The sequence below is a fragment of the Dipodomys ordii genome, unplaced genomic scaffold, assembly GCF_000151885.1.
Source record: "Dipodomys ordii isolate 6190 unplaced genomic scaffold, Dord_2.0 Scaffold9, whole genome shotgun sequence".
Lineage (NCBI taxonomy): Eukaryota > Metazoa > Chordata > Mammalia > Rodentia > Heteromyidae > Dipodomys > Dipodomys ordii.
In genome coordinates this window covers 16,113,315-16,137,479 of record NW_012267225.1, presented here as the reverse complement: position 1 = coordinate 16,137,479, position 24,165 = coordinate 16,113,315, and the positions used below count along the sequence as shown (strand labels likewise).

General features: G+C 33.9%; 1 protein-coding gene across 1 annotated transcript in view; it reads right to left on the bottom strand.

Moving 5' to 3' along the window:
• Sntg1 (syntrophin, gamma 1) overlaps positions 1 to 24,165 on the bottom strand; it is an 852,919-nt gene that overhangs the window by 74,519 nt on the left and 754,235 nt on the right. Inside the window, exons 14-15 of the mRNA XM_013009280.1 lie at positions 15,968 to 16,084; positions 7,180 to 7,251 (exon numbers count right to left, since the gene is read on the bottom strand). Coding sequence (XP_012864734.1) covers positions 7,180 to 7,251; positions 15,968 to 16,084 — 189 coding nt within the window. The remainder of the gene's footprint in view (positions 1 to 7,179; positions 7,252 to 15,967; positions 16,085 to 24,165) is intronic.

The following is a 24,165-nucleotide window of genomic DNA, read 5'->3' as shown; positions in this document are numbered from 1 at the left end:
TGGCTTCCGCCCTCTGCCTTCCCGATGGCAAGTGTTCTCTGTGGTAAACAACTCCTTATATGGCTAAGGCAAAGAATCTGGCTTGCTTCCGCGCACCTGAACCTATTGGTGGTTCCCACGTGGCGTATCAGGCTTGGCTACCCAGCGGGTACTTAAGGCTGTGGGGAATTTTCCCCGGGGTTGGGGTCAGAAGATTGCTCAAAGGTCCTGAATAAACTGCAGAGAGAAGAGTTCGGTGTCGCGTCTTCCTTGCTGGTCGAGGCGGTAGCGACAACATCTGAGGATCGCGGTTCAAAGCCAGCCCAGGCAGGAAAGTAAGAAAGCTTATGGAAAAAAATTTGTACACTATATTAAAAATAATTGCTAAAAACTATTTATGTTTTAGAGAGAAACAGATATTCAAATCCATGAAGTGAAAATATTCCCCAAAACACTCAACCCAAAAAAGTCATTATGAACACAGTCAAAATATTTGAAAGTGGGAAGCAAAGCATCAAGAGAATCTGCATATACTATTAGCAGAAACTTTTGCAGGCCAAGTGAGATGAGGATAGATTTGAAATGTTAAAGGGAAACAACAATAACAACAGCAAAAACCCTGCCAGCCAAAAGTTGTCAAAGAAAAGGAGTCTTTTGAAAATGAAGGATAAGTAAAGTCTTCCACAGTCCAAAAAAAGCTGAGGAAGTCCTCATTGCTACAAGTGCCTTATAAGAATTGCTTACAGGAATTCATTGGGAAGAAATGAAAGAATAAATGTATATGAAGGCAAATATCTTATTGCTATATAAAAATATATTTGAATACACAACACCCCAAAACTGTAATAGTGGAATATAAGCCAGCTATTATCTGTAATATAAAGGTTAAAAATCAAAGCAGTCATAAATCTAAAATAAAAAGCACAACAGAAGCACAACAGAAAAAGATATAAATTATGACATTGCAAACAAAATTTGTTTATGACTGATAACATTTCAGCATTTTTGTATGTGGCAGTATTTAGTTATTATCAGCTTAAAAGAGTTAGATTTTTAACTACAAATTTTTCATCAGCCTCATGGTTACAAAATAAACTATAGCCATAATAAAACTAAACATGCTAAGAAAGGGATAAATGGCTGGCTAATGGTACAGAAACTTACAAATTTTCCGTATTGTATACATGAAACAAAGAGAGGAGCTAAAAAACAACCAGAAAACAATTACTTACATGGAAACAGTAACTTCTAAAAGCAATGATAATCTTATATATAATTAGATTAAGCCCTTTAATCAAACATCATAAAGTAGAAAATGAATATAATTTATAAGATCCAAGAGGAGATGCACTTAGCATTTAGCACATACATAAACTGAAAGCGTTTGACTAGAGGAAGATATCTCCAGAAAATGAGGCCCAGAAAGGAAAAAATCCTGCATGTAACACATAACTGAAATCTCAGTAGGTATTTTCAATAATAGGTAGACCAACTAGACCAAGAGCTAATAAGAAAATTCCTAGATTTAATTGTTCTTTTAATAAATGGAATTAACAAGTAGATCTAGAACAGTGTGTCCAGTAGCAATATAATATATATTTTGTCTAGTACTCATGGAATATTTCTCTGGATAAATCAAGTTAGAATAAAACAATTAAAGTCAGGAAATCAAAGATTAGTATCATATCTAATATATTTAACATACAAGGGAATTTTATTTATGTACCTGGAAAAAATGTTACAAAAAGTAAGTTAGGCTCAGGGAGATGAAGGGCATATGTTTTCCTCTCATATGAGGAAGCTAGATCTAAATTAGATCTAAATATAAAATTTAAATATATGTAAACATATACAGAATCATATACATATACAAAAAGATATTAACTAAAGTATGATATACATAGGGGAAGATTCCAAAAGGGTAATTCCTCTAAGTAACTTACAGTTTAACAAAATTAATATCAGGAAGCTAAAACATGAGTTGTGAAGGGGTGAGGAATCCTCAAGAAAATTTAGACGTATTTATGCATACATGTAAATCAAGATATTTGAAAGAGAGACCAGTAAGATCATAGTCAAAGGCTGGCCCAGGAAAGTTTTTGGAGATCTATTTTAACAAACAGATATAGTATGTTGGTTTATGCATATAACTCTAGCTCTGTAGAAAGCATAGGTAGGAGATTAGAGTCCAAGACCAGGCTCAGGTAAAAAAAAAAATGAAACCCAACCTGAACAATAACTAAAACAAAAGGGACTGAGGGCATGATTCAACTGGTAGAAGCTTTTCTAGCAAGAATAAGATCCTGAGTTCAAATCCCAGCATAACAACAAAATTCTCAAGAAAGTATATTTTTTAAAGAAATTGAACAGTATATTAAAAAAATACACATAATGACACTATGGGATTTATTTCTTGGTGGACGTTTTCTTTTATACACAATCACTATGATGTCACTTTAACAGAATGAAGGATTTTAAAGGTATTCATCTCAAATAATTTTATACAAACAAAGGAACATGCATCTATGCAGAATATGTTGCTTTGGCCCTGGTTTACTTTGCTTAATAAAACGTTTTCCAAGTCTATATTTCCTTACAAATAGTACAATATCATATATAGTGTGTATATATACGCACTATATATATATTACATATATATACATATATATATACATATATATATATATATACATATATATGTATATATATGTCACAGTTTCTTGATCCATTCATCCACTGAGGGATATCTAGGTTGATTCCATATGGTAAACGATGATGCAATAAACATGGTTGTCCTGGTGGCTTTAGTGTAGCCTGGTTTGTGGTCCACTGACTAAATGCTCAGGAATGGAATTGCTGGGTCATAGAGAAGTTCTGTGTTTAGTCTCTTGAGGAGCCTCCATATTGCTTTCCAGAGTGGTTAAATTTACATTCCCACCAACAGTGTAATAGGGTTCCCTTTTGGTCACATCCTGACCAGCATTTGTTATTCTTAGTTTTCATATAATAGCCTTTTTGCTAGAGTGAAGTGGTTCAATGTTGGTTTGATTTGCATTTCTTTTCTTTTTTTTGGGTCCGGTCGTGGGCCTTAACTCTGGGCCTGGGCGCTGTCCCTCAGCTCTTCAGCTCAAGGCTAGCACTCTACCACTTGAGCCACAGCACCACTTCCGGCTTTTTTCTTTTTGCTTATGTGGTGCTGAGGAATCGAACCCAGGGCCTCATGCATGCAAGGCAAGCACTCTACCACTGAGCCACCTTCCCAGCCCCGATTTGCATTTCTTTTATGGCCAGAGATGAGAACATGGTTCAAAGAGAACTGTACTGATTATGCCTGATTATTGTAACTGCAACTCCTTTGTATGTCAACTACGCAAAAAAAAACAACAAAAAAACTGAAAAAATTCTTTTTATAAAAGCATTTGCCAAATGACTATTAATTCTAAATGAAATCATTTTCTTAATATAATTGCTTATAATTTTGCTATTTAAATTTACTGGTACCATTATCATCAATGAGGAAAATCTAAAGTTTTTCCAGTAAGATCTGATATACCAAAAAAGCATACACTTACTACTTGAATTCATCATGGTACTGTAAGTAGTAACAACAGTAATCACACAAGACTGAGAAGGACACAAGAAAGAGTTATAGACAGAATTCTGTATAGATAAGTGTGTATGTTTATACATATATACATCTGAATTTTCAAGCAATTATTCTAAAAATAAATAAATGAATCAATAAATTAAAAGACACAAAATCCAGAAAATCAGTTTTTTATAGACAAGTAATTAATGGCCTACCTAATAATTCAAGAAAACAACTTAAGTTCTGATAGCATCAAAAAGGTGAAATACTTAAGTATTAATTTATCCATGAGGAGTGAAAGATTTTTATACTAAAATCATAAAACCTTAATGAAAGATATTGAAGAAGCAAGTAGAAAGATATCCTACACTCATAACTCAAAAATAATATTGTAAAACAGTCATACTACCAAGACTACATACAGATTCAATAAATCCTTATCAAACAATGGTATTCTTCAAAGAAATAAGAAATTTAAATCTAACATGAATATGAAACAAAGTGACCCGCAAATAGTTAAGGTAATGAAAAAACAAAAACAAAAAAGTTACAGTTCTCATATTCCCTAATTTTCCCTAGTAATCAAAACAATATAGTATTGTCACAGAACAGAAAGCCCAGAGAAAATGTCAATGTATACAAACCAACTAATTCCTGACAAGGGCACCATTAAGAGACACTAGGGAAAGGGTGCACTAATGGTGCTAAGGATATTGAATTTCCAAGTGAAAATTAATTCTATCAGAAGTTTACTTACACTTTACACAAATATCAACACAAAATAAATAAAGACCAAACACAAGACTAGAAACTTTAAAATTCCTATAAAAAAAACCTCAAGAAAAACTTAAAATCATTGTTCTTGGTGATATTTTGAATATCACAATAAAATCCCAAACCATAAGATTAAAAGTAAATAAATAGGTCTACATGAAACTAAAAAAAAAAAGAAAGAAAAATGAAAAGAGAAGCAATTCATTAGATTCTTATTCACTGTTGATAAATATTTGCATAGCATGTTATCTTATAGGGGGTTATTATAAAAATTTACAAAAACACTCAATAGTAGAAAAATAACACAATAAAATGGGCAAAGGAAGCAACACGGAAGGAACTTGAGGTTATTGCATGAAAGACAGAAAGACAGGTACCACCCATGTTTCCATTCATTTATGGAAACTGAATCAATCTCCTAAAAGAATAGATGGAACAGTGTCACAGATTAGAAAATGGAGAGAGCAAGAAGATGAAAAGAAGTTAAATAAGGAGCAATCCAACACATTCAGCGCTAAGGAATTAGTTCTGATATTTCTATTACATGCTAGAGTAACTATGGTTTAAAGCCACTTAATAGATTTCAAATGACAAAAGAAAATGCAAAATCCTCAGCTCATAAAAATGTTAATTGTTGAAAAGCTGGATATGCTTATTACTTTGTGTACATATATTGAATTACCAAAACATATTTCATAAAGATGGGCATATTTTTATTTCAATAAGAAGTAGCAAAAGACCTCATTCTCTTAAGATGACAAAAAATGGCCAACACAAATAAGAATAAATGAATTTCAGCACCTCATCATGGAAATTTGGCCAAAACTCTTATAAATGAGTATTTATTAAGAAGTTTAAAGATAAAGCAACTCTGTGACCCAGCACCTCTTTTGGGAACAGATAGAATATAGCAAAAGAACCCAATCACTGCCTGGTACAAATACTTGTGCTCCATATTCGCTGCAGCATAAAAAGCACAATGAAAACAGAACACCAAACAATGGAAAGGGAAGGATACAGGTGAATAGAAATATAGGATGTGTAAAATGATGTAGATTGCTAAGGTGGACTGTGAAGCTTATCATTAACAATATTACACCATATATTCTATCTAGGCTGAATGAGAAGATTGGATATGAGCTTGCTACTAAAGCAAAATTAATTTGGTAATGTTATGAAATGATAGGTTGGTGCTTCACTTGTAACACTTTTTTCTATTTGTCAAGTATCAGAAAGCATCATGCTACATAACTTAAACATACATTATAACATTTATTTTAAAAACCAACTGGACAGATGATTCTTAAAACTGTTTCTACTTTCCAAGTCTTTATTAAGAAAATTTCAGCCAAGCCGGGCGCTGGTGGCTCACGCCTGTAATTCTAGCTACTCAAGAGGCTGAGATCTGAGGATCTCGGATCAAAGCCAGCCCAGGCAGGAAAGACCATGAGACTCTTATCTCCGATAAACCACCAGAAAACTGGAAGTGGTGCTGTAGCTCAAGTGGTAGAGCACTTGCCTTGAGCTGAAGAGCTGTTAAAGCCCAGGCCCAGAGTTCAAGCCCCAGGACCAACAAAAAAAAAGAAAAGAAAATTTCAACCATATTAAGTGAAGTAACCCAGTCCCAAAGAAATTTAGGTCCCATGGTTTCCCTTACTTGCAATAATGAGTATACATATAGGATAATCTTATCAGATGAGCTGAAAAACTCAAAAAGCATGTACAAATGACCATGTAAGATGATGCTAAGTGAAATGAACCCCAAGATTTAGACACAAGAGGTCTATCTTTATTGTTACTGTTTTAAATGTACCATGTGATTTTCTTTTGTTGTTGTTGTTTCCTTTGTATATTCTTTCCCCTGTGGCATATCCCCTGTTGTCAGGGGATCTTATATATGCATATGTCTAATTTGGAGAGGGGAAGGGGAATAACAAAATGCTGAAACAAGGACACAGGATGACCCACTACAACAAGGATACAAACAGGACAATATATTGGAAACTAACTTTACAACTTTGGGTGTAGGAGTTGGGGAGGTGGATGGAATGGGGTGGGGAGGAGTGTGGGAGGTGGGGGAGGGAAGGGTAGTGGGACAACAAGGAAGGGAAGGGGTAACAATGCTCAACAAGAAATGAACTCATTGCCTTACTTATATAACTGCAACCCCTCGGTATAGCATCTTTACAATCAAATCAACTCAAATCAAAACTATTCCTACTTTAACCGCTTAAAAGGATATTAAACCATTTGTAAATTTAAAAAAGTTTAATAACCCGCAGTTGCAATAATTTTGTACATCACGCAAAAATATCTACAACATTTGCATACATAGTCTTTTACATGCTCATAGAGATGGGCCAGACTCTATGAAAAAAACAAACAAAAAATTCCTACTTTTGCCTACATTTGCTAATTTCAAGCCTTACCCAAATATTTTCCAAATTTCAGTTAGAAAACAAAATGAAGCAAAAAACTACAGATTAAGGTGTGTGGCTCACCTGGTAGAGCTTCTGCCTAAGAAGTGTAAACACTGAATTAAGTTCTAGTACCAAAAACATCAGGGAAGTAATTGAAGATTGACAGACTGAATGTAATTGTCTTTTTCCCAATGTTCTCCTGCTAAACTGCAAGCTTTCCTTGACTGAGGAATGGCGGTCCAGCTGGCGAGTGACATAATCTTCTAATTGGATTCCTATGCATTGTCTGCTCCTTGAATTTTCTCTTAACTTACATACCTCTTTCTTTCTTTTCATATTCTTTACTTTTATGTCCATAGGTTACTTTTGTTCATGAGCTCATTAGAGTTCAAAATCACAACTACATATTGATCATACCTTGAGAATTTTGCACATAATCTCATAAACTGAGAATGTTTTCTCTGCTCGAGTCCAGTCCCAGGTGGTCACCTATAAGAGAAGAGAAAATAATGCTATTTGTTTTAGAAAAGTCGATCTTATTCTCTTCTTTAGTTCATTGCTATATTAGGGTGATGCTTTAATATGCTATAATAGTGATGCTTTCACAGATATATCAGTCTTTCATTTCATGAAGTCACTCCCATGTTTCCAATAATTTTTGGTTTGCTCTGATTTCTAATCTTTTCTTGGGGTGGGGCATTTCATTCTTTAATATATACTTTTTCCAATTTTTGTATATTAATTGTACAATGCCAATTGTACAATTGTGATTTCCATAGATACACAGAATATATTTTAATCATATTTCTTTTTTCTATTACTCTTTCTTATTCCTCCCTACTTTCCTCCCTATTTAATAACATTTTTCTTTTTGTCTTTTCTCTTCTGGTATTGAAGATTAAACCCAGCCCTGAATTTGGCAGTTCAGCGTTTTGCCATTGAGGTACTTATACTTCCAAATTACACTTTTTAAAGTAGGTTTCACTATCACACACTCATAGTTACATACAATATATTTGGTTTGTCCCTCCCCCATAATATAACCCCTGTTTTCACTGTATTTGATGTTGGTATAATTTGGGGAGGGGAAGGAAAAAAAAAACAAAATGTTTAAATAGGGATACAGATTGACCCACTGCAACAATGAGACATACAGGATGCTATGTCGAAAAATGAACTTTACAATTTAGGAGGGGGGTGGGTGGGGTAGGGGGGGATGGGAAGGTGGGGGGAGGGGGCAAGGGGGTAGATGAGGAGGTGGGAGGGACAGAATGGTAGGGGAAAACAAAGGAGGAGGCAATAATGCTGGATAAGAAATGTACTCATTACCTTGCTCATGTAACTGTAACCCCTCTGTACAGTATTTTCACAATAATATATATATATATATATATATGTATTTGGATCATATTAATACTCACTCTCATTACTCTCTCTTTCCACCTACCAATCTCCTCCTGCTTGTTCCCTCCAAAATAGTCTGTACTCTACATTCAAGTTTTTGTTTTTACATTTGAATCTGATTATGAAGATTTGTCTTTTTGAGTCTGACTTATTTCATTTAACAAGATCTCCAGGAAGTGGGGCTGTGGCTCAAGTGGTAGAGCACTCGCCTTGAGCTGAAGAGCTCAGGGACAGCGACCAGGTTCAGAGTTCAAGACCCACGACCGTCCCCCCCCACCCCCCAAAAAAATCCATGAAACAAGATCTCCAGTTGCAGCAACTTACCTGGTGTTATGTAATTTCCTACTGAAATAGGGTTGAATAGCACTGCATTGTGTATATATGCCACTTTTATGTATTATTTTTTGATGAATCACCTGGCTGATTCCTAAAGTTAGCTATTATGAATAGTTCAGCATAAATATGGTTGTGCAAGTGTCCTTATTGTAGGCTTATAAGTATGTCTTTGGGTATATACCTGGGAATGATATAGCAAAATTATATGATAGTTTTCTGTTTTTAATTTAAAGGAACAATCCTTCTGATTTACACTATGATCATGTTACTTTACATTCCCCTTAACTGTGTATGGAGATTCCTGTTTCCCAGTGTCCTAGCCAACAGTCACTTCTTTTCTCAATGGTAGCCATTTTGATTGGCATAGAAGAAATTTCAAAAGTCTGATTTGCATTTTATTTATGGGCCAATTTGTCCATCTGTTAATTGGAGTTTTTTTGTTATTTAGTTTTTTCAGCTCTTTATGTATTCTGGTGAGTAATCCCTAGTAATGCTATATGTAATGCATAACTGGGAAAGATTTTTCTCCCATTCGGCTGGCTGTATCTTGAGTTTGGTAACTATTTTCCTTGTTATGAAGAAACATTCAAACTTGCTGCAATACCATTTCTCAGTTCCTACTCTTATTTCCCGATTAATTGGAGTCCTATTCTGAAGGTCACTGCCTGTGACATTGTCTTTAAATGTTCCTCTGTGCTTTCATAGGAGCTTCAGAGTTTCAGGTATTGCTGGGTGCCAGTGGCTCAGGCCTGTAATCCTAGCTACTCAGGAGACTGAGATCTAAGGATCACAGTTCAAAGCCAGCAAGGGTAGGAAAGTCCATGAGACTTTTACCTTCAATTAGCCACTAGAAAACCAGAAGTGGAGCTGTGGCTCAAGTGGTAGAGTGCTCACCTTGAGCTGAAGAACTGGGGGATAGTGCCCAGAGTTCAAGCCCCATGACCGACAAAAACAAACAGTTTCAGGTATTACATTTATGTCTCCAATGCATTTGAATTGAGTTTTATACAGGGTGAGAGATAAGGATGCAGTTTCAGTCATCTCCAGTTTTCCCAACACTAGTGCGGAAGAGTTCATCTTTTCTATAGTGTAAGCATTTAGCATCTTTGTCAAGAATTAAGTAACAGTGTCATCTTAAGCTTATTCTTGATCTTCTGTTTTGTTGTTGTGCTTGTATTGCTTTTGTTACTATGACTCTGCTATTCAACTTGAATTGAAGTGTTATGATACTTCCAACATTATTCGTTGTGCAGTGGCCTTCTTTGGCAACTTGAGAACATTTATTTGTCAACATAAAGTTTAGTATTTTGTTTCACCTATGAAGAATGTCATTGAATTTTGGTGATGATTGTGTTGAATCTGTAACCACTTTGAGCAAAAAGCCATGTTTTCAGTATTAAATCTGATGATCTACCAAGAAAATTAGATTTTTCTGTCTTCAGTTTTTCAGTGTTTTGTGATTTTACTGGACAGCTAATTCACTACCTTAAGTTTTTATGCCTACAAATTTTATTTTATTTATTTTATTTTATTATTATAATTATTTTTTTTTGTTGGTCGTGGGACTTGAGCTCTGGGCCTGGGAGCTGTCCCTAGCTCTTCAACTCAAGGCTAGCACTCTACCACTTGAGCCACAGTGCCACTACGGGTTTTCTGGTGGTTAACTGGAGATAAGAGTCTCATGGACTTTCCTGCCTGAGCTGGCTTTGAACTGTGATCCTTAGATCTCAGCCTCCTGAGTTGTTAACTGGTGCCAGCTACAAATATTATTTTTTAAAGCTACTGGAAATGAATTTGTGTTCTTGCTTTTTCAGGATATTTGTGTTTTATATATAGAAAAGCTACTGATTCTATATAACAATCCTGCTAAATTATTATAAATGTTTATAAGATCTAAGAGTTTTCTGGTGGGACATTTAATCTTTTGAGTATTTGACCATATCAAGCTGCAAACAGGCCTATTTGATTTTTTTTTTCCTTTTGCCACTTGTATCTCCTCATTTCTTTTTTTTTTTTTAGTGCTCTACCTAGGAACTTAAGTTCTTATATTGATTAAGAAAAGGGAGAATAGAAAGTCTTATCTTTCTTTCAATGAAAATGTTTTAATCTTTTTCCCATTTATTACAAAGTTGCCTATAGGCTTGTCATATGTATCCATTTTAATGTGGAGGTATTTCTAGTTCATTTTGAGCTTTTATTCTGAAAGTGTACTGAATTTTATCACTGCACTTTTTTGCATCAGTTAAAATAATCGTGATTTTTTTCTCCTTTCTGCTACTGTATGAGATATAGTAATCTACTTAGGTTGATCCAATTTTGCATTCCTGGAATGAACTCAAGTTGATCATGGGGTATAATCATTCTAATATGTTATTGAATTAGATATAAATATATTTTATTTTGAATTGTAGGTCTATGATCATCAATTAAATTGATTTCTTATCTTTTTGGGTGTTCTTATCTGGATTTTCTTATCAGTAATAATGACATCACAAAATCAGTTTGCAGCTTTCTGTCCCTTTTTATTTCACGGGATAATTGAGGAACATAGGTGTTATTCTTCATTAAATGTCTGATTGTATTCAGCTGTGAATCCATCAAGTAAATCCTCAAATTTTACTTCTTCAATGTCGTTATCTGTTATAAACATTTTAATTTGTTTATATCTTCCAGGCTTAATTTTCGTAAATCATATGTATCTAGATATTTATGTATTTCTTCTAGAGTTTGCCAATGATTTTGAATGTGAATTTCCAAAAATACCCTGTACCTATTCTCTGCATTTTATTGATATCTGTTATAATAGCCAAGTATGTTTCTAAATATGTAAATTTGGGTCTTCTCTCTCTATTTTAGTTTTTGATCTAAAACTTGATTTTCTTGTGTATCTATCATTTCAAGAGCCAGTTCTTTGCTATATTAATTGTTACATTATTCTCTTCATGTTCATTTCATTAATTACCACTCTCATTTTTATTAGATTTTTACATCTGCTAAGTTTGTAGTTAGATTGGCCTTATTTTTCTAAGATTTGAAAGTCTATTATTAGGCTATTTATTTAAGATCTTTGTAATTTTTTAATACAAATATTCACAAAATCCATTTACTGCATAGTATAGGTACAGATTTGTGTTTTTATTTTCATTTGATTCTAAAAAGTTTTATGTTTCTTCCCTTATTTCTTCGAGGAACGACTGAAAATTCAAAAGTTTAGTGTTCAGTAGCTATGCTGTTTGTATAGATCCTATATGCATCCTTGATATTGTTATATAATTTATTTGTCATTTTTATCTGGTGAATTAAAACATATAACTTTAGTTTTCTTGAATTTTTTAGGATTTTCTTTATGCCCTAAAATGTGATATATTTTGGAAAAGGTTAATTGCTATTAGGAAGAATGTATATTCCATTGCTGTTGGAAGGAATGTGCTGTAGATATTAAGTCCATTTGATTAGTGGTATAGTTTGATTCTAATGTTTCTTTATTACCTTTTTTTCTAGTACATGCATCTGTTGATAGGAGTTGGGTAATGAAGTCACTGTAATTATTGTCTTTGAAATCTGTGTCTTTTTATACAATAATGTTTGTTTCATGAAATTAGATCTACCATAGTTAGATGTGTATGAATGTATTACTATTGTTTCTTCTCTTTGCATTGTTCCTTTATTAATATGTTACATTCTTTATCTCTTCTGACTGATTTTTTCTTGAGGTTGGATTTGTCAAGTACAGCCATTCCTAATTTCTTTGCTCCTATTTGATTAGTACATTTCTACCAATCCTTTCACTTTCCATTTTTCTACTTTTACTTGTAGCCAACGAAGACCAGACTTTGTTTTAATCCAATCAGCCAAACCATGTCTTTTAGTTGAATAGTTACAGTGATTTAAATTTGAATTTGAAAAGCATGTTTTAGTTTTAATAATTTCATTGTATTTTCCCTGGATTGATTTGAGCATTGTTCGTTTACTTCACCATATTGACATTAGAAATTTACTGGTTTATAAGTTGAACATGTTTTATTCATTTATTCTTATTCACCTTTCTATTTCTCATATGAAACATTTTTGTCCCCTGAGCTCCCATGTTGGTGATTGTTTCTTTCTTATCAATGTGTAGAATTCCTTCAAGTGTCTTCTGCAATGCTGGCTTAATGATCACAAATTCCTTTATTCTATACATATGTCTAAAAGTCTTTATTTTTCCATCAATTTTAAGCTATAACTTTCCTGGATATAAAGTGTTGAGTGTCAGCTATGTACTTTTAGAGTGTGAACTATTTCACTATGAACTCTTTTGGCTTTCTGTGACTCTCGTTAGAGGCTGATGTAATTCTCATGCATTTTCCATTCTAAGTAAAATGGCAATTTACTTTTCTTTCAGGCATCAGTATTCCTTCCTGTTTTACTGTTCATTGACTGCAGTATGACACAGAGAAGTTCTTCTCAAATCATTTCAATTTGGGGCCTAAATACCTCTTTTACTTGGAGCCCCAGATCACTCAGATTTGGGAATTTTCTGATATAATTTCATTGAATATATTTTCTTTGCTTTTCATTTTTATTTCAGCTTGTTTTTCTACCTGACAGACTGTTAGATTTGATTCCTTGGCCATGTCTCTGTGTTTTTGAAACATTGTTCCTGTTATTTGGACAAATCAGTTTGTCTTAGCTATCATAGTAAGAGTTCCTTATTACCTATACTTCTGAACGGTCCATTTGCAACCCTCTTACTTCTCGAGCTAATCTCCTATGACTAAGCCTTATCTAAGCACTATAGGAGACCTCCCTCAGATTCTCTGACATGCTATTTTCCATGTCGTTTTCCCAGAGTAATTGAATCTCAAATAGGCCCTCTCTTATGATAGTATCCAACTAGATATCTCTGAGATGTGGAGACCAACAAAATGGATCTCTTCTCCAATTCTGACCAATCTCATAGGAGAAGTCACTGCCGTATCAGAACTCCACAATGGGTTCAAGACTTGTAAGAAATACAAGTTTATCTTGTGGTTAGCACTGACAGTGGGTTGTTGTTCTGCCTGGCTTTCTTTGTGGCTCTCGTTTTCAGATTCCCTTCTTTATTTGAGAGCTGGCATTGGAGATCTGGGCTGTTTCTCGTCTCTGATTAGCTTTCTTGTTTCTGTGCTTCTCAGCTGTCCTGTCATCTCTGTCATGATTTCAAATGCGTTGTCTCTTTCTCTCTTCAGAAAAGAGTCTATCCTTTGTTGACCTAATGCCCAGAATCACATGGGAGAAGCTTCTTTCTGTGCTGTCTTATTGTAGCATTTATTTTAGTAAACACTTTCATTTGACATTAAATGCTGTCTGCCAAAACTATGTTACTGTACATGTTTTAAATAATGTGTATTCTCCATAAACATAATTAATGAGAAATTGTTTCACAAATACTTAGTAGTTGGGCCAAGTTAAAAACAGAAGGATGTGAAATATCCACACTGACTTTGATAAAAATATGATTTATGTTAAGAAAACCATCTATGATGCTTTATGACATTGTAAAGACATCAATAATGCAGATAAGTTGATTCTCTTCAACTTCAAGAGAACAGCAAGTCAAGCTTGAAAATTCCTAGGCTTTGTGGATTATCAGATCTGTCAGTGCATGTTCTGTCATTTAGTATTTATATTCAATAAATATTTATTGAGTGCTTACCGTTTGGTAGGGTACATATTTCTGAAAGTAAGATGTTTGATACAACACATAAGCCTACATGTTGTACAAATTCCACTGACTAGAGCTTAGAATATAATAGATTAATGACATGACTGTTTTGGCTTAAAGATACTGAGACAACATAGGTAAACATATTCTGATAGTTGCAAAGAATAGTTCACAGCTATAGTTTGGACCTTAAGAAACCCTACCCTTATATACTGATGAGTAGGTCTTATGTCTATGGTACTATTGGGAAGTGATAAAACCTTTAGGAAGTAAAGTCTAATGGAAGAAAAGTAGGTTATGAGGGATTCCCTTGAAGGGGATATTGAGACCCTTTCTTTCTCTCTCTCTTTCTTTCTCTCTCTCCTTCCTTCCTTCCTTCTTTCCTTCCTTCCTTCCTTCCTTCCTTCCTTCCTTCCTTCCTTCCTTCCTTCTTTCTTCCTTTCTTTCTTTCTTGTGTCTGGCTGCCATGGAATAGGAAAACCTTCTCCTTTACATGTCCCAACCATGATGTATTATACCATGACAAGCCAAACAACAGGGCCAAGAAATCAAGGACTAAAACCTTTAAATTAAACTGTAAGCCACAATGAAACTTTCTTCTTGATTCATCTAAGTATTTTTAAAGTAATGGGAACTGAACAACACATAGACTAGAATAAGCTAATGATTTTTTTCCAAGCATAAAACACTATCTTACCCTTCAGGTTGACTAAATTTAGATAGACAACACTTATTGTTAAAACAAATTTGAGATTCACTTATTGATTATGATTCAAGTCTAAATGCTGGCCCTTTAAAGGTTCTTTGAGAAATCATGATAACACACACCTTGATTAATAATTAATCTTTCTTAAATAACACTTATATTGTAAAAATATCATAAAGAGGAGTTATAATTACATGATCAAGGTAATAAGTCCATTTCTTATCAAGCATTGTTACTTCTTCCTTTGTTTTCCGTTACCATTCCTGCCATTCCATCTCCACAATTACATTCCCCCCCTGCCAAAGTTGTAAAGCTCATTTTTTGACAAATCATCTTATACATCTCACTTTTGCAATAAGTCCACCTGAATCCCTATTTGAACAATTTGCTTTTTCCCTTCCCTTCCCCAAATTATACCAACATAAAATACAGTAAAAACAGAGGCAGGGGTTATACCATGAGGGAGGGACATACAATGCAACAAAAAAATCACCTTATAAATGTGTTAGAAACAATAGCAAGAAAGAAAAAAAAAACACTTGTGTCCTTATCTTGGGGTTCATTTCACCTAACATCATTTTATCTGACCTTTTCTGCTTGTCTCAGACAATTAGGGTAATCATGGGACCTATGTTTCTTTGGGCCTGGCTTACTTCACTTGCACCATTTGCTAGGAAATGGAAAGACTTGGAAAAATTATATTAATAATTTATCTTTAAAATCTCACTCCATGTATACTCAAATGTTAACACAATAATTTCTTTAATTTTTATTCAATTAATTATATACACTGGCATAAACTTGTAAATATTTCAAAAATACTTTCCTATGTTTCTCTGCAATTTGTTTCCTTAATTTCTGGGCTGAAAACCAAAACTTCTAAAATTTTCAAGGATAATAAAAGAAATGTTTAATGCAAGGGTAGTTTCTAGTATGAAATATCAGAAAAAATATGTGCTCTTCCAGACTTTCTTCGTGATATATTGCTAATATGCTACTTAGCAATAGTGAATTGATGTCCATCAGTTATAACAATGTTTAAACGCTCTGTGCATTTGGATAAAAACACTTACTGGAGGTGCTGGAAACTTGTAAAGACATGAACCCCGCAAGGCGAGAAATGTTGGAGAGTACAATTTGTCTTGCAGGGGGTCCTGCTCCCGCACTTCACACCAACCCATGTAGACTATCTGCAAGAAAAAATTAAATATAAAGAAGGAAAGAAAATTACAATGAGACAAAGCAGGTCACACTATAATGATTATATATATGTATATGTATAAGTATATACAAAAGTCAGCATAATTATCAAAACTCATATTTAATCCCTCTAATTGTCAAAACTCAGAATTATTACTGTGTTTTTCATATCTTCTTACATCTCTGATAAAATTAGCAGGTTAATTTACAACAAAATTATACTGCAACAAATTTACTTTTAGTAAGTGAAAGTAAACCTCTTACAAGTATTTATGTTTTACTCAGTTTTTATTAAGTGTTCATTTATGCAGCTCAATAGCATGATTTATGTTTCCAGTTTCTGCTATAAAAATATTTACTTATACAAAAGTCTATTGACTCATTCCATTAGTTTCCAATTAGGGCCATTTCATTATGCAGAAATGTAATCTTCACATAAGAGAGTTAAGTTAGCAAAGGAGATAAGTGAGAGAGACACAGCTGGCAGGCCCCACATCAGAATGTCATAGCAGATCAGCCCAGAGCTTGACAGAGACAGGCTAACTCTTCATCTCATATGGTTATAGAATATGCGATCATGTTTTATATATCAAGTGTAAATGTTAGCTACTCTTTGCTTCTGGCTATGAGAAATAGTTGGATCAATTTTCAAAAGAAAGCCATGATGTAGGAGCCATTTCTCAATTTTCCATTATTTAATTATTGTGAAAGTCAAACATATGAATAAATATTAATTAAATGAATATGACAGTCTGTGAGATTTATTTAAATTGCATTTTTCTTTTACCAAAACCCCATGTGAATAGATATACTTCCACCTTTATATAATTTATTTTTATTTTGTGATTGGCAGAATTTTTCTTTTCAGTTTTTCTATATTGCTGAGTAGCCAATGAAATATTAATACACACGACATGAGTGTATTTGGGCTAGTATCTTGTGTTACTCCCATTTCTTTTTTCTTGGGGGGGAGTCATGGTGCCTGAACTCTGGTCCTGGGTGCTGTCCCTCAGCTCTTCTGCTCAAGGCTAGCGCTCTACCACTTGAGCCACAACACCACTTCTGGCTTTTTTCTTTTTGCTTATGTGGTGCTGAAGAATCGAACCCAGGGCCTCATGCATGCAAGGCAAGCTATCTATCACTGAACCACCTTTCCAGCCCCTATTATTCCCATTTCTTTAAGAAAAGACATACCTGACCTCAGGTGTAAGATGTGTATTAACAGAGCTCAAGTGACAGTCTGCACCCAAACTCTGCTAACTCCTGATTAGTTGCTAATGCCTGACATTAACTTACTTAAAGCAAGAAGTGTTTTGCTAGCAAATCACCTAATCAATGGGTGGAATGTTAGGATAACAATGATATATTTACAATAAGATATCTGTTCACCCATGAATTCCATTTTTTTCAGGATACTATTGTTATTTCTAATATATCAATAATTTGCTCATCATCTTACTATCTCAGTATATATTACAATAACCCTGTATGACATAAAAGTCCTGATTTAATGAAGTAACAAATTGTGATTTAAACAAATTAGGTTAATGAGTGAATGAAAGTATAAATTAGAAAAAGAATTTGAACCAAATTTCTTTGCTTTGTAAATTATGTATTCTTTAATTTCTTAGATTGCTGGTATGTATGTCTAAAATTTATATCATAATGGAACTAGTCATAAAATACAGCTGTAATAATCATTTGGTGTTGCATATATGGTTACATGCATAAAAATCAGATAACCTCATAATTTCAAATAGAAAGCTTACTAGTTAACCATTTCATAAAGGAAATAACATTATAAGGACACATATATACGTATATGTGTGTGTATATATATATATATATATATATATATATACCACAGATACACACATGCACACACACACACACACACACACACACATGTATGATATATAATGGTCTGTAATATAAGAGGGAATTAATTAGATTTTCCGGCTAGTTGTGTTTTATTAAGCAACTTCAGACAACTTAACAACTAAAGTTTCCTTGTAAAGTTAGAAAATAATAATATTCTTAAAGTACTACTTTTTTAATAAAATATGGAAAAATAACCAGGAAAATCCATAATCATGTAGAGAAAAATTTATTTATTAATGTAAATATGGACAAATTTTGTCATTAAAGTACATTCTATATAGAAAGGTCACATCAGAGAACAAGGTGTTTTTCAGCCTCTCCAGCTGAGAGTACATAAAATGTTAGTGTCCAGGATTCTCAAAATGTGTCTTCTGGGCTTACCAAAAATATTAGATTTTATCTAAAGTAACAGACACCAGCACTCTAACAGTGTTGAGACAAAGGCCATGAAGCCTTTGCCAGGACTAGGGCTACAGCATAAGTCATTGAAATAATCCTGAAATAGACAATTTCACAATATTGCTTTGGCTTCTTTATTATCTTCAATGATAGTTTCTTAGCATTTAAGTAAATAAAAACCTCTTGGGATGAAAATTACATTCTATTTTCAATACATTTTCATAACTCTCCTGCAGCATAACAAAAATAAGTGAGAAATGAAAAATTAAAACTTGTGGGTTTCTCCTGAAGTATATCGAGAGAATATCACACAGAACAAAAACAATAGAAAATCATACTGAAAAGATCCAGATGTTGGAATATTTGGACACAGAAACCATGCTTGCCACATGCAAGATGATAAGACAAAGCCAGGCACCGGTGGCTCACACCTGTAATCCTAGCTCCTGAGGAGGCTGAGAGCTTAGGATAACAGTACAAAGCCAGCCCGGACAGGAAAGTCCATTAATTTATCTCCAATAAACCACCAGAAAATCGGAAGTGGTGCTGTGGCTCAAGCAGTAGAGTGCTAGCCTTGTGCTGAAGAGCACAGGGACAGCGCCCAAGCCCAGAGTTCAACCAGAATTCAAGCCATACGACCAACCAAAAAAAAAAGAAGATAAGACAAGAAGAGCTTGAAATATTCACCAGGAAAAATTATAAAGTGCTTTACTTATAAATTAGACAAGTATATATTTAAAATTTATACTTGGGGTTAACAACTAGTTTAAAAAATTGAAGAACTAGAAACATTCTTTATTTTAAAATTTCTAAAAAAATTTCTACACAGCAAAAGTTGGATAAAAACTAAGAGGAGAATAAAAGAAAATAGTTACAATTAGAGTTTGAAATGCTTTTGAGTTTCAATAGATAAAAAAAATGATAGAAGACAGTTAAAGAGTTGCTATAAGAAAAGTTTCTAAAATTCATAAAAAGGGTTAACCTACTGATAGTCACAATGTGGTACTTCATCCTGAGTCTTCAGAAAACCAGTGTAAAAAATGGATATTAATGTGGCAAAGGCTGTGAATGTGGCTTAATATTTGAGTGCTTGCCTTGCATGCATGAAGCGCTAGGTTCAATTCCTCAGTACCACATAAAAAGAAAAAGCTGTCAGTGGCCTTGTGGCTCAAGTGGTAGAGGGCTAGCCTTGAGCACAGAGAGGCTCAGGCACAGTGCCCAGGCCCCGAGTTCAAGCCCCAGGACTGGCAAAATAAATAAATAAAAACAAACAAATAAATAAATAAATGGCAAAAATTCAGAAAAAAATATTAACTTGTCATGTCGAAAACGAGCTTTACAACGTTGGTGCGGGGGGGGGGGAGGATTGGGTGGTGGAGGTAGGGGGGAGGTAGGGAAGGGATGTGAAGGGTAAACAAAGGAGGAGGCTGCAATGCTTGATAAGAAATGTATGCATTATCCTGCCCATGTAATTGTAACCCCTCTGTACAGTATGTTCACAAAAAAATTAAATTAAATTAAAAAAATTTATATGTGGTTTACCAAGACACATGTGGTTTACCTGACATGTGTAACTCTAACCCCTCTATATATCACCTTTACAGTAACAATAAATTATATTTTTTAAAAAAGAATCCACTGTATAGCCTACAAAAAGAAGAGTAAGTAAAGGAGCATGTAGGGGAGAAATGGGTGAGAATGTCGAAAGGGGTGACATAAAACAAGATAACTTAACTCAAGATAACTGCTTTGTTAAATGGCAACTCTTGTACAATTACTTAAAGTTATTTAAAATAAAAAAGATATTCAGCTCTGTTTTAGGAGGAAAATAGAAATGTACCCATTACCTGGCTTATGTAACTGTAACCACTCTGCACATCACATTTACAACAACAATATTTTTTTAAATGACATGTATGTGAATTTGTGTGTGTGTACAGGTATATGTGCAGTGTATATAAACTCAGGGCTTTGTGAAAGCTACACAACCACTCACCACTAAGCCATATCCCAGGGCCAAATATTACATTTCTATGAAATACTAAATTTGTACAATTAGACTGACAACTGCTTTCTCAAAAGAATAAAAGGTAAGGCAGCATATCATTCAAGTTAAACTTCAATGAATCGAATGAACAAGAGAGCCAGACTATATTCTATATACAACAGAATTTGCAGGCGAGATTCAGGTTTAATAATAGGTAGACACTTGAAGTGATAAAGTCAACATTGAAGAACCCAACATAATGGATGATGCAGAGACTCAGATGCTAGAAATATGAAAGAGAAAGGATATAAAAAATTTGCATAGATTTGTTATTATAACATGACAAAAACATTCAAATTCAGTAGAAAGTAGTTTTGGACAAAGTAATCTCAGTTATTTGAAGATGACATAAGTTACATTTAACATTATATTTTAGTAGTCACAGATATATTTTGAAAGTTACTTTTGTAAAAGTTTTAATCTCCAAATTAATCTCTGTGTAAAGCTCTAAGAGAATAAACTTCAGTAGTAAAGCTTTTTGAACATGTTCCCCATAATATATTTCTTGATTTCAGTGGCAATAATGGCTTTCTTGTTCATTCCTAGGTTTCTACCACTTGAACCATGCCTCTAGTCCAGAATTTTGCTGGTTAATTGGAGATGGAGTCTTTTTTTTCTTTTTAAAATAATTTTTATTGAGATTAAGTGATTACATAAATTTCACAAATTTCACAGCATTGTGAGATAATGATACTTAGTAGAAGTCACAAACACATTTTAACCTTCACAAGGCAAATTGTCATTATCATGGTCTATAATGTTTGTGAATTCTATGAGCTTTGACAATACAACTATTTCTTCCACATTGGGTGATATGTACATTTCTTTCCTTTTGCTTAGGATAACTTGTTCCCTCTTTCCCACTCATGCTCTCCCTCCCATCACTGCCCTTGATTTACTTAGTTCATTTTCATCAGGGTCCACTGCAGCTGATGGGCGCCTCTGTTGTATATTTTCCCGCTTCCCTCTGATTCTATGTCTTCCTTCTAGCTTCCCTCAGATGTGCACACACACACACACACACACACACACACACACACACACACACACATATGCCTTATATGTGGTCAAGAACATGGAGTCTTTTAGTAATGATATGACAAATTGAATGGCGGTCCTTTGTTTCTCGAGTCCTGTTTACTTTCTCATATCTCCTTGCATTTTTTACTTCACATCCACATATCAGGGAGACCATGTGCTGTTTGTGTCTCTGATCTTGGCTTACCTCACTCAAAATGATTTTTTCTAGTTCCATCCATTTCCCTCCAAATGCCATTGTTTTGTCATTTCTAATGGCTGCATAATAAGGAGATGGAGTCTTGTAGACATTTTTGCTTAAATTGACATCAGTTCTTGATTCTCAGGTCTCACCTACTCTAGAGTACCTAGGACTACAGGTTTCAGTCACTACTGCCCAACTGTAGGCTTGCTTAGCATTTTAAAATTTGAGAAGACCTCAAAAAATTTTTTAAGAAGATATTTATATTCTTAATGTTTCTTATACAAGAAAATAAAGCTATCCATTTAAAGGATATTTGTTTTATTTTATTTTTTGTTTTAATATCAAATTTATTAAATATTTTATTACTTTACACATCATTTTTATAACATGAGAACAACATCACTCTTTTGTAGGTTGAAAACAAGAAAATGAAGTAAGGACTCAATTCTAGAAAATTCAATGTGCAAAATTTAGATGTACAGACATTTATACATTTGGGATGATTTATTTACCTAGTAATAAGTTCCATTAGTCAATGTTCTGTTGCTATTAGTTACAGTACACACTAACTTTGTATTTTTTAAATATTTTTTATTGTAAGGATATCCTACAGAGTGGTTACAGTTACATGAACAAGGTAATGAATCCATTTCCTATTGAGCATTGTTACAACCTCCTTTATGTTTTTCCCCTACCATCCCTTCCCTCCCCAACTCCTCAACTCCTCCATCCCTTGTCACCCCTCCCCTACTCACACCCAGCAAAGTTGTAATGTTTGTTTTCAACATAGTGTTTTGTACATCTCATTTTTACAATGGGTCATCCTGTATCCTTATTTCAGCATTTTGTATTTCCCTTCCTCTCCCCAATTAAGAAAAATGTTATTTAAAAAATGCAGGGCACCAGAATCAAATACAGTGACAACAGGGGTTGTACCATGAGGGAAGAACATACAAAAGAAACAAAAAAAATCACATAGCACATAATAAGTACATTAAGAAGAACAGCAACAAAGATAAAACCTCCGTGTCCCTCTCTTGGGGTTCATTTCACTTAGTTATATGGTCATATGACATAGTTTTTGACGTCTTCTGCTTGTCCTAGACATACACTAGTTATCACAGATAAGGGAAACCATGGGACCTATGTTTCTTTGAGTCTGGCTTACTTCATTTAATATAATTTTTTCCAAGTCTTTCCATTTCCTAACAAATGGGGCAGTGTCATTCTTTCTGATTTTAAACAAATAAATAAGTACAGTTTAGTAAAAATAGCACAAGAGAATATTTTTGTGATATCAGTCATCTACAATATACCTGCTCTATATTTATGACAGAAATGAGGAAAAATCAACAATCATCTATATTTCATGAATATAGCTTTGCATAAACTCTTAAAAATACACAAGTATCTCCCAGGGGCCTCAAAACACACTCTAAGAACCATTAAAAAATAAAAATTACATTGAATATTATAATCACTAAGGTGGTCACTTTTTAAAATTACAGAGAAAAGTTCTTTAGCCAAAAATTATAAACTTGAAAATAAATAGAAGGAAAATACATTAGACAATACTAGTTAGTTCAAAAGAAATCAGGTGGCTAACAGGGAACAGAATGATGGAATTTTTGAGACTATATACTAAGGGGAGATAAGGTAACCAGCAGAACGAATAAACTGTGCTATGCAGATAAATAAAATAGCTTGGTTCTAGTGAAAGATTTCCTGCTGCTTATAGCACATAAATAAGTGCATAAAAAAAGCAGAAACAAAATGTCAGGTTTTTATCTTGTTTTAAAGGCATATTAGAAGCATCAGAGTACAGAAAGCTAGAAATAAAAGTAATTGGAAAACACACTGAACAAGTGCAAGGCAAAAAATAAACTGCGCAGCAACACTAACATTAGAATGCAGACATAAGGCAAGAGTCAGTTCTAGAAATGAAGAGGAGCATTTCATGATCTAGAAATATCATATCTACAGAAAAGATATAGCAATGTGTCCTATAATATTCTCTCAAAGCATAAATGAAAAATCAGCAGAGCAACTACAGCATAGACAAACAGCTATATGAGACTTTAGCATAATTTTCCCTAACAAACAAAGAACTAAAATCTACTGAGAAATATAATTTTTAAATACATATTTTTATTGTAAAGATACTCTACAGAAGGGTTACAGTTACATGAGCAAGGTAATGAGTCTATTTCCTATGGAGCATTGTTACCCACTCCTTTATTTTTCCCCTACCATTCCTTTACTCCCCACCTTCCAACTCCTTCTCCTGTCCACGGCAAAGTTGTAAAGTTCGTTTTCAACATAGTGTCTTGTACATCTCATTGTTACAATGGGTCAACCTGTATCCTTATTTCAGCATTTTGTTATTTCCCCTCCCTTCCCCAAACTAGAGAAATGCATATACAAGATGCAGGACACCAAAATCAAATACAGTGACAACAGGGGTTGTACCATGGGGGAAGAACATACAAAGAAACAAAAAAAAAGTCACATAGTACATTGTA